The 15,502-nt window shown below is 46.0% G+C and overlaps 1 protein-coding gene across 1 annotated transcript in view; it reads left to right on the top strand.

Moving 5' to 3' along the window:
- The window catches only part of col12a1b (collagen, type XII, alpha 1b), a gene marked incomplete at its 5' end in the record, with an annotated part of 199,768 nt that overhangs the window by 28,037 nt on the left and 156,229 nt on the right, over positions 1-15,502 (top strand). Inside the window, 5 exons of the mRNA XM_083643682.1 lie at positions 783-956; positions 1,504-1,794; positions 2,214-2,816; positions 4,691-4,975; positions 5,200-5,475. Coding sequence (XP_083499808.1) covers positions 783-956; positions 1,504-1,794; positions 2,214-2,816; positions 4,691-4,975; positions 5,200-5,475 — 1,629 coding nt within the window. The remainder of the gene's footprint in view (positions 1-782; positions 957-1,503; positions 1,795-2,213; positions 2,817-4,690; positions 4,976-5,199; positions 5,476-15,502) is intronic.

Genomic DNA, 15,502 nt, shown 5'->3' with positions numbered 1-15,502 from the left:
TTGGAGAAAGTTTCTTGTTACAAGATGTTCTTCATTTATGATGATGATTGTTGTTGTTGTTGTTGTTGTTGTTGTTGTTGTTGTTGTTATTATTATTTATTGAAAGAAGTAATATTGGCATGAATCAATTTGAATTGATTGAAAACAGCAAGATTATCTGCCAGTATAAATATCATGAAATAAGCTTGATAGGTCTGGAAACAAGATAAAATCACCGGATTACTTTTTTTGCAGTGTAATGTCAATAATTCAACAAAGTTTATATAATAAGGCATAGTTCGTTCAAGAGTAACTGCTCTATTAACGGTGTCAATGTGTTACAGAAGAATATAGCATCATAAAACCTACTAGTATTAAATGGAATTAAACCAGTTTCATACTTTCTACCCATGCTGTCATACTTTCCAGCCAGAGTAGACTAAGAGTTGAGACCTGACGCTGCATTGCTGCACGCTGGTGAATCCAGCTGGCTAACCTTAACTTAATTTGCTAACGTGGAAAAGAAGTGTTTCACTTCACATCTTTATAGATTGCTCACTTTATCCAGTATTTACAGCTCTCAGACCTGGGCAAAATGCACCAGTTACTTCTAAAACAATTATTTTCACTTGCCAGTGACTTTACAAGCACTGCTTTGAATTGACTGGTGTTGCCTCTTAACTCAGAATGAGTAAACGTCCTGGAAAGAAGTCAGAATCACAATGGACGCATGGAATATTTCCTGGGTTTTATGACGGCTCATAGACTGTGCATTTAAGACCATTTTTCTTTGTCCAATTTAGGGATCAAAGAGGCAGATGAAGAGGAGATGAAGCTAATGGCGTCCACGCCTTATAGAACGCACGTCTACAATGTCGCCAACTTTGATATGATCAAGAATGTCCAGAAGGAGCTCATTACCCAGGTGTGCGCTGGAGTCGACGATCAGCTCAACTCTCTCGTCAGTGGAGAAGAAGGTGAGATGAGCTACAACAACCCGGGCTAAGATGTTTGGCTTTGGGAAAAATTCATAACATAGGCATAAACTTCACTATTTATATTTGTCTATATTTGAAGCGTAAGCGCTTCGATCACTACTATGGCTTCAAGATACTGAAAAACATAGAACGTTCAATCAGGTGTGTCCAAACCTTTGACTGGTATGTGTCTAGATACAGGCTAGTTCTGCACTAGTGCCTCTACAACAAATTCTTGTACATTTATTGCACTTTGCATCCATCCATCTTCAACCGCTTATCCGTAGTCTGGTCGCGGCGATAGCAGATCCAGTAGGGGACCCCAAACTCCCCTTTCCCTGCATGGCCACATTAACCAGCTGACTGGGGCATCCCAAGGCGTTCCCAGGCCAGCTTGGAGATGTAATCACTCCACCTGGTCCTCGGCCTTCCCCGTGGCCTCCTCCCAGCTCGGCATGCCTGGAAGGCCAGGAGGCATCCTTATGCCTGAACCACCTCATGGGTGCACTGTGCAGTTCAAGTCATTCTGTAACTCTGATTTCTCTAGTCGTTGAGCCAGCCTCTAACCTCCAAGTCCTGGAGCTGGCCTCCAAGTCCATGCGTATCGTCTGGGACCCTTCCATCGGAGAGGTTTCTGGATACAAGCTGCAGATGATCCCCATGATGATCGGCGCAAAGCGGCAGGAGCTGTATGTGGGCCCCGGCCAGACCTCCGTGGTTGTTCGAGACCTTTCTGCAGAAACGGAGTACCAGATCAGTCTGTTCGCCCTGAGGGGCCTGACGCCCAGCGAGCCCGTCATGGCCATGGAGAAGACCCAGCCAGTCAGAGTGTCAGTGGGTGAGTGTACAAAATAGTGAGCACAAAATTCACTGAAAGGTCATTGTCCTCCACAGCTGATTTGATGGATGTTCTGTACAATTGCAATGAAATACTTTTTCTCGTTAAATGTTTCCATGAGGTTTTCTGTTGTATTCTTCATGGAAAATAGTATTCTATCAAAGGTAGCTTCCCCTAACTTTGAATAGTTAGTAACATGGGTGTCTCTGCCTTAAAGTGCTGCTGACCCGAAAATAACTGAATTTGATATAGAATATCTGCATCAAATTGTCGGCTATCGGCCACCAATAGAAAGGAGTGCAAGGGTCCAAACGTCAATGCCCAAAATCTCTCAAAATCTGATCTCTTTTAACATTTTCAATCAGTGAAGCTTGAGTGATTTGCAAACAAATGACAGTTCTTTTGCTACTCCGATCTAGACTGTTCCCTTGGTGTGGACGTGCAAGCCGATGTCGTCCTCCTGGTCGACGGTTCGTACAGTATCGGTCTGGCCAACTTCGCCAAAGTGAGGGGCTTCCTGGAGGTGCTCGTGAACATGTTTGACATTGGAGTGGACAAGGTTCAGATCAGTTTGGTCCAGTACAGCAGGGACCCGCACACCGAGTTCTACCTGAACACACACCATGACCTGAGCGACGTGGTCAAGGCTGTGAGGTCGTTCCCATACCGAGGGGGCTCTACCAACACCGGCAGGGCCATGACCTACGTGAGGGAGAAGATCTTCCTGCCCAACAGAGGAGCGCGCCTCAACGTCCCCCGAGTCACCATCCTCATCACTGACGGCAAGTCATCTGACGCCTTCAAGGACCCGGCCAACAAGCTGAGGACTACAGATGTGGAGATCTTTGCGGTGGGCGTGAAGGACGCCGTCCGGTCTGAGCTGGAGGCCATCGCCAACACTCCTGCAGAGACCCATGTGTACGTCGTTGAGGACTTTGACGCCTTCCAGAGGATCTCCAAAGAACTCACACAGGCCATCTGCATGAGGATTGAGCAGGAACTGCGCAACATCCACAAGAGACGTGAGTAACATCACCGTTAATCCTGTATGGAGATGACAGTGTTTTGGCAAACTTTGTTGAGCAACTGTTGTATGACAGAGGATTGGGAGCAGTTTCAGTATTGGTACCTTGCTATGTTCCACTAATGTTTAGGGATGGTACAAGCTATCTTAGCATGATTTAAAAAGCGCTAGGATACTGACTGACCGTAGAGCGCTAAATACTGGATAGTCAGTTATTGTTTAGAAAACTCCAACCAATATGTTTTAGAGTTTGAAACTTTCTTTCTGCAGATTACGGTACTCCAAAAAAAAATTCAAACATAAATCATCGAAATCTCTCAAACCTTTTGCATCATGCTTAAAAATAGCATTTTCCCCAATCCAGTGTGTCGTGCATTTTAGTCCATTTGAATGAGCCAACATTAATTTATCTTTCTGAGTTGTATTTGTTTTCAGTCATTACAAAACATGGTTAATGGTTTGACACTAGTCCAAGCTAGCAGCCATTCAATGATAAATACACTATAATGTACATTTTATCATAGGTTTTTCCAGTATTATTTGAATCAGACATGGTGGGTTGAAATGTCATGTGTAACTCACAGTAAATGACAAAAAGAAAGGTTGTATTCATGTTATGTCTACCTAGGATTTTCTTTTTTATTTAATGCACTGATGAATGTTATTCATTAGACTGTAGGTTTAGCAAACTAAATTGGAATCATTTTGATTGTTCATTCAATTGACTGCATTTCTAACATTTGTGGTCAAAAATAACATTCTAACAATTAGCAACTATACAACAGTTAGATGTAACACACTTTTGAGAAGAAATTCATTGGTCCTTCATGGTCAAGGGAAGTACAGAATCAATAGCCATACATATGCATACAATTACTTGCATGTCAGTTTTCCAAAGCTGTCGTCTAAAGCAAAACCTTTTTTTCTCCTCCCTTCCACAATGTGTTAAACACATGTCCACCTCTTGATCTCTCAAGGCCAGGGAGAGGTCTTGCATGTGGAAATATCAGAACTGGGTCAAATAGTGGTTAGCAAAGACTTCTTAGCATTTGTTTAAAAGCTGGTTGGAGCACCAGATGAGTCAATATTACCACATCAGGACGGCTCTGACTGTCAGGTAGGTTGTCCGGCATACAGCGGTAAACAAAACTCACTTTCAAAATTCTTCAACTTTCCGGTGTTCATTGCACTGAACTGGTTCGCCATGCAGGCCTTATTACCATCTGGAACTCCTAGCAAGTTTAGAGACCAGCACTAAGAGTTTCACCCAGGTCTAGAAAGCATCATGCCAAATATTAGTCACTCTGTTTTACGACGCCAAACGAAGTATCTCAGGTCTGTCGCATGTGACTCACACACGCTTTGATTGGCGATGATATAATCCTTATATAATAATCATTTTCTCTCAGAGAACTGTACAGGAGCTGGAATGAGGAGTAGTCTCAGCTTCCAATGTCTTCAAGAACTCCCACAGTGTATTGAGTTATTTTAGAGGGCATTTGAGAACAGCCGCCCTCTTGCTGTGAGTTGAGTGATGAAGCTGTCAAATGGTGTGTAGTTGTACTATTGCATGTCGTTTTTTGTGTGTGCTAAAAAAGCAGAGGAAAATGTGAGAATTTGAGAAGTCCTCCTTTGCTTCTATAGTTTACTACCACCATTAACCAAGATAAAAACATTATTTTATGAAAGTCTACAGATTCATTGTGGGCCTACACATGATTAGTACCATTGCATACATGTGACAAATGTTAAAAAATACATCTATTTACTGTTCTTTTAGACCAGGATCATCCCGCTAAGCTCTCACACGGCAGGATATTTGGGTGATTCTGAACGAAAATAGCAATTTAATTGACCTTCCACCTTCTCCAGGCTTGCTCCCACCAAAGTCCCTGACCTTCTCTGAGGTCGCCTCGAGAGACTTCAGGGTGTCGTGGGAAACCGATGCCACTAACGTCCAGTCCTACCTGGTTCAGTACAACCTGGCAGACGACACCGACGGCCATTTCCGTCTCACATCCATGTCCGTCCCCGGGGATTCCCTCAGCACCATCCTGACCCACCTCACCCCCCTCACCCGCTACGAAGTCAACATTCACGCTCAGTATGACTCAGGAGACAGCTTCCCTCTGACCGGCTACCAGACCACCTTAGAAGGTCAGCTGCTTCTTTCTTATACACACCAAATGTATTTATACAGTAGTCTGTGTGCATTTACATTTAGGCATTTAGAGACAACCCTGATAGCAGACTGAATTGTCAATTAATTACACTCAACTCGCTGGAGTGGGAGGATTCGAAGGTCTGCCCCAGGCAAGACTTATGGTCAATAATGAATTTGATGTTGAAGTTGAGGCCTAACTCGTTGGTCTGCGTTGCAGAACAAGGCCCGGTGAGTAACCTGAAAGTGTCCGAGGAGACAACAGACAGCTTCCGGGTGTCGTGGCAGCCAGCCCCGGGCACCGTCACCCGCTACCGGCTGACCTACGCTCCGCTCGGCGATGACAGCCTGAGGATGGAGACCACCACCCCTGGCGGACAGACCACCATCGTGCTGCCAGAGCTCCAGGCCCAAACCACCTACCGCGTCACTGTAACTGCCGAGTACCAGTCTGGCCCAGGAGAGCCCATGCAGATCGAGGGCACCACCAAAGAAGGTGAGTGAAACCCTCAGGCAACATGGTTTTTGCAACTGTCCCATTAAGCCAGCAGCCTCCAGCTGGTTCATGCTTGTTGGGTGTCTATCGTACTGCCTGCTGTACGAGTGCACACTGGATTTCCCTTCAGCAGGAATTGCAACAACATTTTCTAGAACTTTTCTCTTCCTACACAAGCCTCTGTTGGCAAACCGCCGCCACACTGTAGCTGACATAAAACAATCTAGCCAAATTTCCCCAACAGAGAGGAGTGAACTAACTAAGTAGAGCAGAGATCCAACAGAAATGTCTAGTGAAGAGGTAATCTAAATGAATGAGGTGTTTTTAGCCTTCAATGTGAGCTAACCTGGTTCAAGACCCTGCCCACACTTTGGATTTTGTTGAGCGATTCAGAGAGTCTCAGGCTAGTCGGGAGTGTCTTGATTCAGAGAGTCTCAGACTAGTTGGGAGTGTCTTGATTCAGAGAGTCTCAGGCTAGTTGGGAGTGTCTTGATTCAGAGAGTCTCAGACTAGTTGGGAGTGTCTTGATTCAGAGAGTCTCAGGCTAGTTGGGAGTGTCTTGATTCAGAGAGTCTCAGGCTAGTTGGGAGTGTCTTGATTCAGAGAGTCTCAGACTAGTTGGGAGTGTCTTGATCTTGATTCAGAGAGTCTCAGGCTAGTTGGGAGTGTCTTGATCTTGATTCAGAGAGTCTCAGGCTAGTTGGGAGTGTCTTGATTCCGAGACTCTCAGGCTAGTTGGGAGTGTCTTGATCTTGATTCCGAGACTCTCAGGCTAGTTGGGAGTGTCTTGATTCAGAGAGTCTCAGGCTAGTTGGGAGTGTCTTGATTCAGAGAGTCTCAGACTAGTTGGGAGTGTCTTGATTCAGAGAGTCTCAGGCTAGTTGGGAGTGTCTTGATTCAGAGAGTCTCAGGCTAGTTGGGAGTGTCTTGATTCAGAGAGTCTCAGGCTAGTTGGGAGTGTCTTGATTCAGAGAGTCTCAGACTAGTTGGGAGTGTCTTGATCTTGATTCAGAGAGTCTCAGGCTAGTTGGGAGTGTCTTGATCTTGATTCAGAGAGTCTCAGGCTAGTTGGGAGTGTCTTGATTCCGAGACTCTCAGGCTAGTTGGGAGTGTCTTGATCTTGATTCCGAGACTCTCAGGCTAGTTGGGAGTGTCTTGATTCAGAGACTCTCAGGCTAGTTGGGAGTGTCTTGATTCAGAGAGTCTCAGACTAGTTGGGAGTGTCTTGATCTTGAATCAGAGAGTCTCAGGCTAGTTGGGAGTGTCTTGATTCAGAGACTCTCAGGCTAGTTGGGAGTGTCTTGATCTTGATTCCGAGACTCTCAGGCTAGTTGGGAGTGTCTTGATTCAGAGACTCTCAGGCTAGTTGGGAGTGTCTTGATTCAGAGAGTCTCAGACTAGTTGGGAGTGTCTTGATCTTAATTCAGAGAGTCTCAGACTAGTTGGGAGTGTCTTGATCTTGAATCAGAGAGTCTCAGGCTAGTTGGGAGTGTCTTGATTCAGAGAGTCTCAGGCTAGTTGGGAGTGTCTTGATTCAGAGAGTCTCAGACTAGTTGGGAGTGTCTTGATTCAGAGAGTCTCAGACTAGTTGGGAGTGTCTTGATCTTGAATCAGAGAGTCTCAGGCTAGTTGGGAGTGTCTTGATTCAGAGAGTCTCAGGCTAGTTGGGAGTGTCTTGATCTTGATTCAGAGAGTCTCAGGCTAGTTGGGAGTGTCTTGATCTTGATTCAGAGCGTCTCAGACTAGTTGGGAGTGTCTTGATCTTGATTCAGACACTCTCAGGCTAGTTGGGAGTGTCTTGATCTTGATTCAGAGACTCTCAGACTAGTTGGGAGTGTCTTGATCTTGATTCAGAGACTCTCAGGCTAGTTGGGAGTGTCTTGATCTTGATTCAGAGAGTCTCAGGCTAGTTGGGAGTGTCTTGATCTTGATTCAGACACTCTCAGGCTAGTTGGGAGTGTCTTGATCTTGATTCAGACACTCTCAGGCTAGTTGGGAGTGTCTTGATTCAGAGAGTCTCAGGCTAGTTGGGAGTGTCTTGATTCAGAGTCTCAGGCTAGTTGGGAGTGTCTTGATCTTGATTCAGAGACTCTCAGGCTAGTTGGGAGTGTCTTGAAACAACAGTGTGTGGGGAGTCCAGAAGTTCAGGCCGGAAAGTGATTTTTGAAAGCCAGAAGTCTCAGCAGCACCTGGTGAAGTCATGCTTGAGTCATTGGCCTCGATCAACAACAGAGATCTGCGGACATTATTATGCTCATTCTGTGCTGTGGGACAGTAAAATCCTTCCTAATTGCACCTTTAAACATGTGTCCCGAAAAACACACTCCGGGGCCCCGGCCGTGCCTCGCTGCCATCTTTACATCATGAAAGACCACAATGGAAAGAAGTGTCTGACTTCATTCTGCCTCCATATCCTCGGTGGCTTTATTTGTGTGGCCGGGTTTTAAAGTTGTCAAATCAAATCACATCTGCCGTTCAGTTTACGCGTCGGATCCAAAGCAGCTCGGAGCGTCGGGAAGTCCACACATTTTTAACCCCGGTGGAAACTTAAAGTGAACTCCTAACCCTCACGGTGTCGGTGCAGCGTGCTGCCCGGCGAGCAGCCGCCTGTCCCGGGAAGGAAAGGAATGAGAAACAGAAAGAAGGCAGCAAGAGACAGTTTGGAAATATAAAAGTGGGTCATGTTACCCAAAGGTGATAAACACCCGAAGAAGAAGATATGCTTTTTCCCTGAGCTAAATAATCCAGTCGACTCTCAGGGTTTTTTCCTGGCTCAGAATGGGCCTGTGGAGGTGACGCACAACAGTAAGCATGATCAGTCTGCGTAAAGACTGACCTTATGCAGCAATGTGTTTTTTTTAACACCACGAGTTTCAGTTTTCAAGTCATTTCAACAGAAAAATGTGGGTAGTGGTAGATTCCCTGCCTAGTACCAACACGAGGGTCGCAGGTTCGCGCCCCCGTGCGTGTGTTGCCTCCGACTTGGTCGGGCGTCCATACAGGTACAATTGGCTGTGTCTGCGGGTGGGAAGCCGGATTAGGGGTATGTGTCCTGGTCGCTGCACTATAGCGTCTCCTCTGGTCGATCTGGGCGCCTGTTCGGGGCAGAAGAGAACTGGTGGGAATAGGGTGATCCTCCCTCCTGCTACGTCCTGCCGGTGAAGCTCCCCGCTGTCATGTGAAAAGAAGCGGCTGGCAACTGCGCATGTGTCGGAGGAAGCATGGCGCTAGTCTACGGCTCTCCCCAGATCGGCAGAGGGTGGAGCAGCGACCAGTGCAGCAGGGGGGAAATTGGCCAAGTACAATTGGGGAGAAAATGGGGTGAAAGAAAAAAGAAATTGGGACTTTTTGAAATTCTCTAAAACGATACAGTAAAAATGCTTGATTTTGGGTTTGTTGTGTAGTCAGGCTTTTCCTGAATACAACCAGCACCTCCTTTCAGAAAGGAAGCTATTTTAAGGTACAGATGTGGGACTCACAAAAAGGCTTGATTTGGAGTTAATATGCAGTCAGGGTTGTCCTGAACTATATATCAGTCATTGCCAGGACTTTTCTTTGTCTTACAATGCAAAATCAAAGAATAAACTAATGTCCCTCACAATTTAGTGGGATTTTTAATTTACAAGGCAAACATTTCTCTATCCAGGAAAAACCCTGGCCTCTGGACAGGGATGTTGTGATGACTCCATGATCATTAGTGGGTTGTTGAGGGGGGAGCACAGTGGGAGATGTTTCATGGGGTGGGCTTGTGAGAAGGATTACATAGCTCTGGAAGACACTAGAGGTCACGGGTCCTGAGCCAAAATGCTAAGGACGTGCATGGAAATAAACAAATCCTCCTCCTTTCCACTATAGCAACTGCATTCCTGGCTGTGACGGTCTGTGCCTGCTCTCCTCCTTGCCTCTTCCAGCTTTCTTTCAGTGTGTTGCCAGATCTCGCAAGACAAACAGGCAATCAGGTCTATGGAAACAGGCTCTAAAGAAGCAACACCCCCCAACCTACCCTTTAAATGTGTGCTATTTATCTCCACCTGGATAAAGACAAGATATTTACTTGAATGAAACTTCTTATTTAAAAAGAGTGAAAAGTAACATTGCAAAAGCAGTTACATGTTATTAGGCTATTCCGCAGGATTCCTAGGCTTGGCTAATTCTCTAGGCTCGACATCACTGATGATGTCACAACTTCGCATCACTGATGACATCACCATTGCTCTTAGGACATCACTGATGATGTCACAATGCCTATGACATCATCAGTGATGTCACCATGCCTATGACAACATCCAGTGGGACAAAAATTGAAACGGAGAACAGACATAGTTGCCCACTTGCTCCCTTTTTATTATATTATTACGTATATAATAAGTAGGGATCTCGCGCGTTCGATTCCTAGGCTATGCAGGCTCGCTAGTACTATAAACTGCCCTTAGAAACATTGAAATGATGTAGCCCCAGAAGAGACAAGCCCCCCCCCCCCCCCCATTTTCTTTTTTAATTAATTAATTAATTAAAAATAAAAATAAAAACGCAACCCAGGACTACCAATATTTAAGTAGGTGAGAAGAAAATGGGGAAAGAGGGCTACGGCGTTCTGTCGAGTGTAGGCTTTCTCAGAAGGTGCTCATTGGATCCATAGGGTTGAAGATTCAGTAGAAAGAACAAAGGAAATCCAAGGCAACTCTTCAAGAATATTTTTAAAAAGCCTTTAATAAAATATGGCTTCCACCATATTTGGAAGCCATATTTTATTAAAGGCTTTTTAAAAATATTCTTGAAGAGTTGCCTTGGATTTCCTTTGTTCTTTCTATTTAACTCATTGAGTGCCAGCCACTTTTGGAGAACGGACGCTCCCAGTGCCAGAGTTTCAGAGCGTTTTCAGTGATTTCTCGAGGCCCACAGAATATTGTGTGATATTACTATGTAAACACTGAACACGCACAAAGAACGATGAGACTCTATTCTATCATCTGCAAAAAAAAGTTTATTGATCCCATTTTCCGTTCTTTAGTTATGAGCCGGAGAAGATAGCTTGATTCATCCAAAAATAGCAATTTTTTTCTAGAAGCTGAGATAATTGGCCTTTTGTGAAATTAATCATTTCAAGCACATCACTGACTCTGAAGCTAATCTTTTCTAATGTAGTCACACCTCAAAAATAATTTCCTTCAATAAAACAGTTTAGGCCAGGGAATTTTGTTTGGCAGAATAATATTTTTAGCTACAACCAGCAGCGCTGGCCCCTGCGTGCGCTGCTGGTTGCAGCTTCTTGCTGGTTTTGATTTGCTGCTGGTGGGTATCGGATATTCTGGCTTGCGTTTGTCAATCCTGTCCTGCTGCCTGGGTCTGTCTGGGTGTTGTGTGTGTGCTGCTCTGCGTGCCCCCTCCCCCCCCCCCCGCCCCGCCCCGCCCCGCCTCGCCTCGCCTCAACTGCACACTCCTCCTCCTGTCTGTGGTGGCTCTCTGCTGAGTTTGCTGTGCGCACAGTGAAGGGTGCGGAACAGCCAGGCTTTTTTACAGCGTTCCGCGTGTGTTTGTCACCGGCAACGATGCTTCCAGTTGAGAATAATAACTCCACGGTGTGGATGTGCAGATGTGCTGTCGCAACCGACACAGAGCGGCTCAATTGTGGGAGTAGGGTTGCCAACAGTCCCGTATTAGCCGGGACATCCCGTATTTGGGTCAAAAGAGACGTGTCCCGTACGGGACGCCACTTGTCCCGTTTTTAACGGAAGAGGCATATATATTGCGACCTGTCTGTCTGCTTGCCTGTGTGTTTGTGTGCTGTATGAGATAACGCGAAGGGCGCTAGGACCCTGGGGGTGCCGGCGTGCCGCAGCCGCTCAGTTGATGACAGGGGGCAGGCACAGCTGCACAGAGCGGGTGTGTGTGTGTGTGTGTGTGTGTGTGTGTGTGTGTGTGTGTGTGTGTGTGAGAGAGACTCTCAGGTGGGCGCGGCTATATTATTTGACAGCGTGTGGTGTGCCACAATCACTCATGTGGAAAAATGAGCGCACGACGTGGGCATGAAAGCGATGGAGACGGCGATGCAGGCCCCGGCCCTCCAAAAAAGAAAATACTTTGTTCATATAGTAAAGTTTGGGAAGAGAAGTACACGTGGGTTAAGCTGACTGACTCCCCCCATGAAGGACACTTACAGACGTTTGTAGGAAAAAAAAAAAAAAATGTACAGATGTTTGTTTACTTATGGATATTTATGGGCATTATTACCCCATTTATAGCCTACTTTGTACCTGGCTAAATAAAATTTAGCAGTTCAGCAGTTATGCCATCTTCTTTGGTGTGTGATTATTTTCAAAGTCACATTTGAAAGACCAGATTCAAATCACACATTTGCAAACCTTTCAATATTATGTGAAATGTTTCTCTATCAAGGGAAATGGCAATAACAGCTAGTAATGAAAACAGAAAATAAAACACTGTAAAGGGAATAACATAACACATTTTTTAGAGTTGAATGTATTTTTTTTTTATATCATAGCCCCGGGGGGGGGGGGGGGGGGGGGGGGGGGGGGGGGGGGGGGGGGGGGGGGGGGGGGGGGGGGGTCCGACCGTCCCGTATTGCTGGGATGGAATGTTGGCAACCCTATGTGGGAGCAGATTGGCTGCTGCAGGCACAGCTGCAGTAACGTGCTTCAGCATATCGATGCATACGGATGCGATGCGATTTCCGTTTCCATAACGACTTCTTCTTTGTTTTTTCCTTGCCTTTCTGTTATGTGGAGAGCACTGTCGCCACCTAAGGGTTCTGTAAAATAGGTTATAGACCTCCAATAGCTACAATAGTTGTACCAGAGATGTATCAGGGATTGATCCACGTCCCACCGTCAAAAAACGCAATTGACGACAACCGTCGTCATTGGCACTCTACGTCAGTATTTGAATTGACGACAGCTGTCGTCATTGGCATTCAATGAGTTAAGTAGGTGACTTTACAGCAAAACAAGCCCAAAACTCCAGCTCTAATAAGCAGACAGAAAAAACAAGCCCAAAACTCCAGCTCTTAATAAGCAGACAGAAAAACAAGCCCAAAACTCCAGCTCTTAATAAGCAGACAGAAAAACAAGCCCAAAACTCCAGCTCTTAATGAGCAGACTCGGCATCTGCGGTCCCAGCAGCTGCTTGTCTTCTAAGGTGAATATTTCCTCGTTGCCATGTCGAGAAAGGAGCAGGATGTATCCCAGCATGCACCTCCTCGTTGACACGAAACACCCAGCAGCAGCAGCCTCTCAGATGAATCTATGCTTTCCCCGCCCTCCGAGCATGGCTGACAATAATTGTTCCCATTACAATGTTTACTGTGCCATGACATTATCTCACAACTATGAGTTGATGTAATGCCTTGAGGTTTGCATGAATTGCCCTTCTGCTTGCAGTCTTTCCACCGAGTCTTATGTCGGGAGTGGGGATAAAAACCACATCATGTGTGGTTTCCACTGGCCGCTGGGAATGACTTTGCTCTGCTCTTTCTTTCCTCTCCCTGTTCTTTTTGGGCCATTCACTTTGAGCTTTCAGTTCAAGTTTCGGATTGACTTTTGGGGAAAGGGGAAATGAGCGCACCGCTTAGATGCGTGACATTTTCAGATTGATGACTCAGGTCTGAATCCAGACAGGCTTCATCAGAGCATCAATACAGTAGAAGACAATAGACAGACAGGAACATGTCGCAACAAGCCTTATTACAGCCAATCAGCAGTAGGCGTAGCTCACCAGGAGTTCGATGCCTTGCTCAAACGCACTTCAGTAGTCGCCGAGGGACGAGAGAGAGAGTTTCAGGTTCAGTCACTCCAAACAGATTTTCCCAGCACGTTAGGATTTGATTGACGACCGTTGGGTCACAAGGCCGTTTATCTAGCCTCTGTAACCTCTAGACTCCTGATACTTCTACCTCGAGGGATCTATATATTATTTTTGACCCGTTTGAAATACTTTCTTGTGCATGAAAACATACGTGTTGGAGACCAGGGTACAGAAAGACATACAGCCCAGAAGCACCTTATAGTCTTGAGGGAGAACTGTCAATGTAATAGGTCTCCTGTAACTGCGATACATCTGAACAGGCACACCCACGCACGCGCGCATCTCATGTTCCTCTGCTCCTCATCCCACCTGAACCCTATCATTAAAAAATACGGATCCGTCAGGTGGGTGACACGGGTGGTCTTTACACTTCCTGAAAGTTTCAGCCCGATCGCACGTACGACGGCATGGCTGTGGCCGGACAAAATTCTGCTCGCACGCACGCACGTACGTACGCACGCACGCACACACACACACACACACACACACACACACACACACACACACACACACACACACACACACACACACACACAGTGTCTACAGACTCTACAGAGCATTAAGTAACATTTCAACAGCTGATTAGTTGACATTCAACAATTCAACTGTTTTGCTTTTGTACGTCGATATTTAATAGATTATCAGAGTATATGTGATAATTCACGAACAACCCTACATATTCTCAGAACAATTGAGTAGCTCCAGGTGATGAGAATCAGCTGTGTCGAACGGGTTAGCAAACGTAATCTGTTGAACATCTAACAGACAAAAGAGAAACAGTTGAATTGTTGAATGTCAACTAATAATAAGCTGTTGAAATGTTATAAATTGTTACAAATACTCTGTGCACTCTGTGCAGGCTATCCTAATAAAGTGTTACCACTAATACTCTGTAGACTCTGTGCAGGCTATCTATCCTAATAAAGTGTCACCACAAAGGGAAATGGTTCTTGATGGCATCACTCCAACGAACCCTTTTCAGTTCCAGTTTGCAGCACCTCTGTTTTTCACATCAAATAAGATCAAATCAAATCTCCTCTGTGTATGAAGTGTTCCAAAATGAAACATCCACCCTTTGGAAAAGTGACACATATTATTGCAGGATGCTGAAATGTGTAAAAAGCATATGTCAACTGAGGTCACGATAGAGCTTGACTCTAACCGACAAAAAAAGACACTTGATTCTCTCACAAGACAACCAACGCCCCCTCGCCCCCCCCCCCCCCCCCCCCCCCCATATTCCCAACCATAACCTTTTGTAAAGTAGCTCATATAAACATTATACCCCCCACACCATAATATGGAGAAGTAAAATATGCAACTCAGCATGAACCGCTGATCCAGGATTACACGATTATACTCTTTTTTATTATGACTGTATGGCTCAATAACCACAGCTGATGTTTGAGGTTTTACAGTAACTGCTGCGACTAAACTCCACGGACCAGAACCAAATCAACGGACGAGCTCTTTAAACAAACATGGCAAACACTTAGTACGCCCTCCATCTTTCAATATGGCATTCATTTGGGAGGAAGCGAAATGCTGCGCGTGGCCCTTCCTTCAACGCCCGCGGCTAACAGACCTCTGACGCCTTATTACTGGACTCCTATAATAAACACTGAGAGACGGGGGGAGAGAGAGCGAGACAGAGGGAGGGAGGGAGGGAGAGGGAGAGGGAGAGAGAGCGAGACAGAGGGAGGAGGGAGGGAGGGAGGGACGGGGAGGGAGAGAGAGAGAGGGAGAGTGTGAGAGAGAGCGAGACAGAGGGAGAGAGAGAGGGAGGGAGGGAGGGAGAGAGGGAGAGTGTGAGAGAGAGCGAGACAGAGGGAGAGAGAGAGGGAGGGAGGGGAGGGAGAGAGGGAGAGTGTGAGAGAGAGCGAGACAGAGGGAGAGAGAGAGGGAGGGAGGGAGAGAGAGAGGGAGAGTGTGAGAGAGAGAGACCGAGACCGAGACCGAACCCCAGCTGGTTTTCCCATGGGGTCACTCTGGCAGTCTTGTAGAGATGTGTGTGCGCACGAGTGTGTGTGTGTGTGTGTGTGTGTGTCTGTGTGTGTGCAAGTGTGTGTGTGTGTGGTCAAGCATTGGGCCTCGCCACAGTAACACAGCTACTGCGCCGCTTGACCAAATCACCCACATATTAATCTGTCATGCTGCATGCAGGGTGTGAGTCCATGTTAAAAACTCTGACCTGTTGACTCTTAAC

This window comes from Poromitra crassiceps, assembly GCF_964638095.1.
Source record: "Poromitra crassiceps genome assembly, chromosome: 9".
In the NCBI taxonomy this organism is placed as follows: Eukaryota; Metazoa; Chordata; class Actinopteri; order Beryciformes; family Melamphaidae; genus Poromitra; species Poromitra crassiceps.
This window is presented reverse-complemented; position numbering and strand designations above follow the sequence as displayed.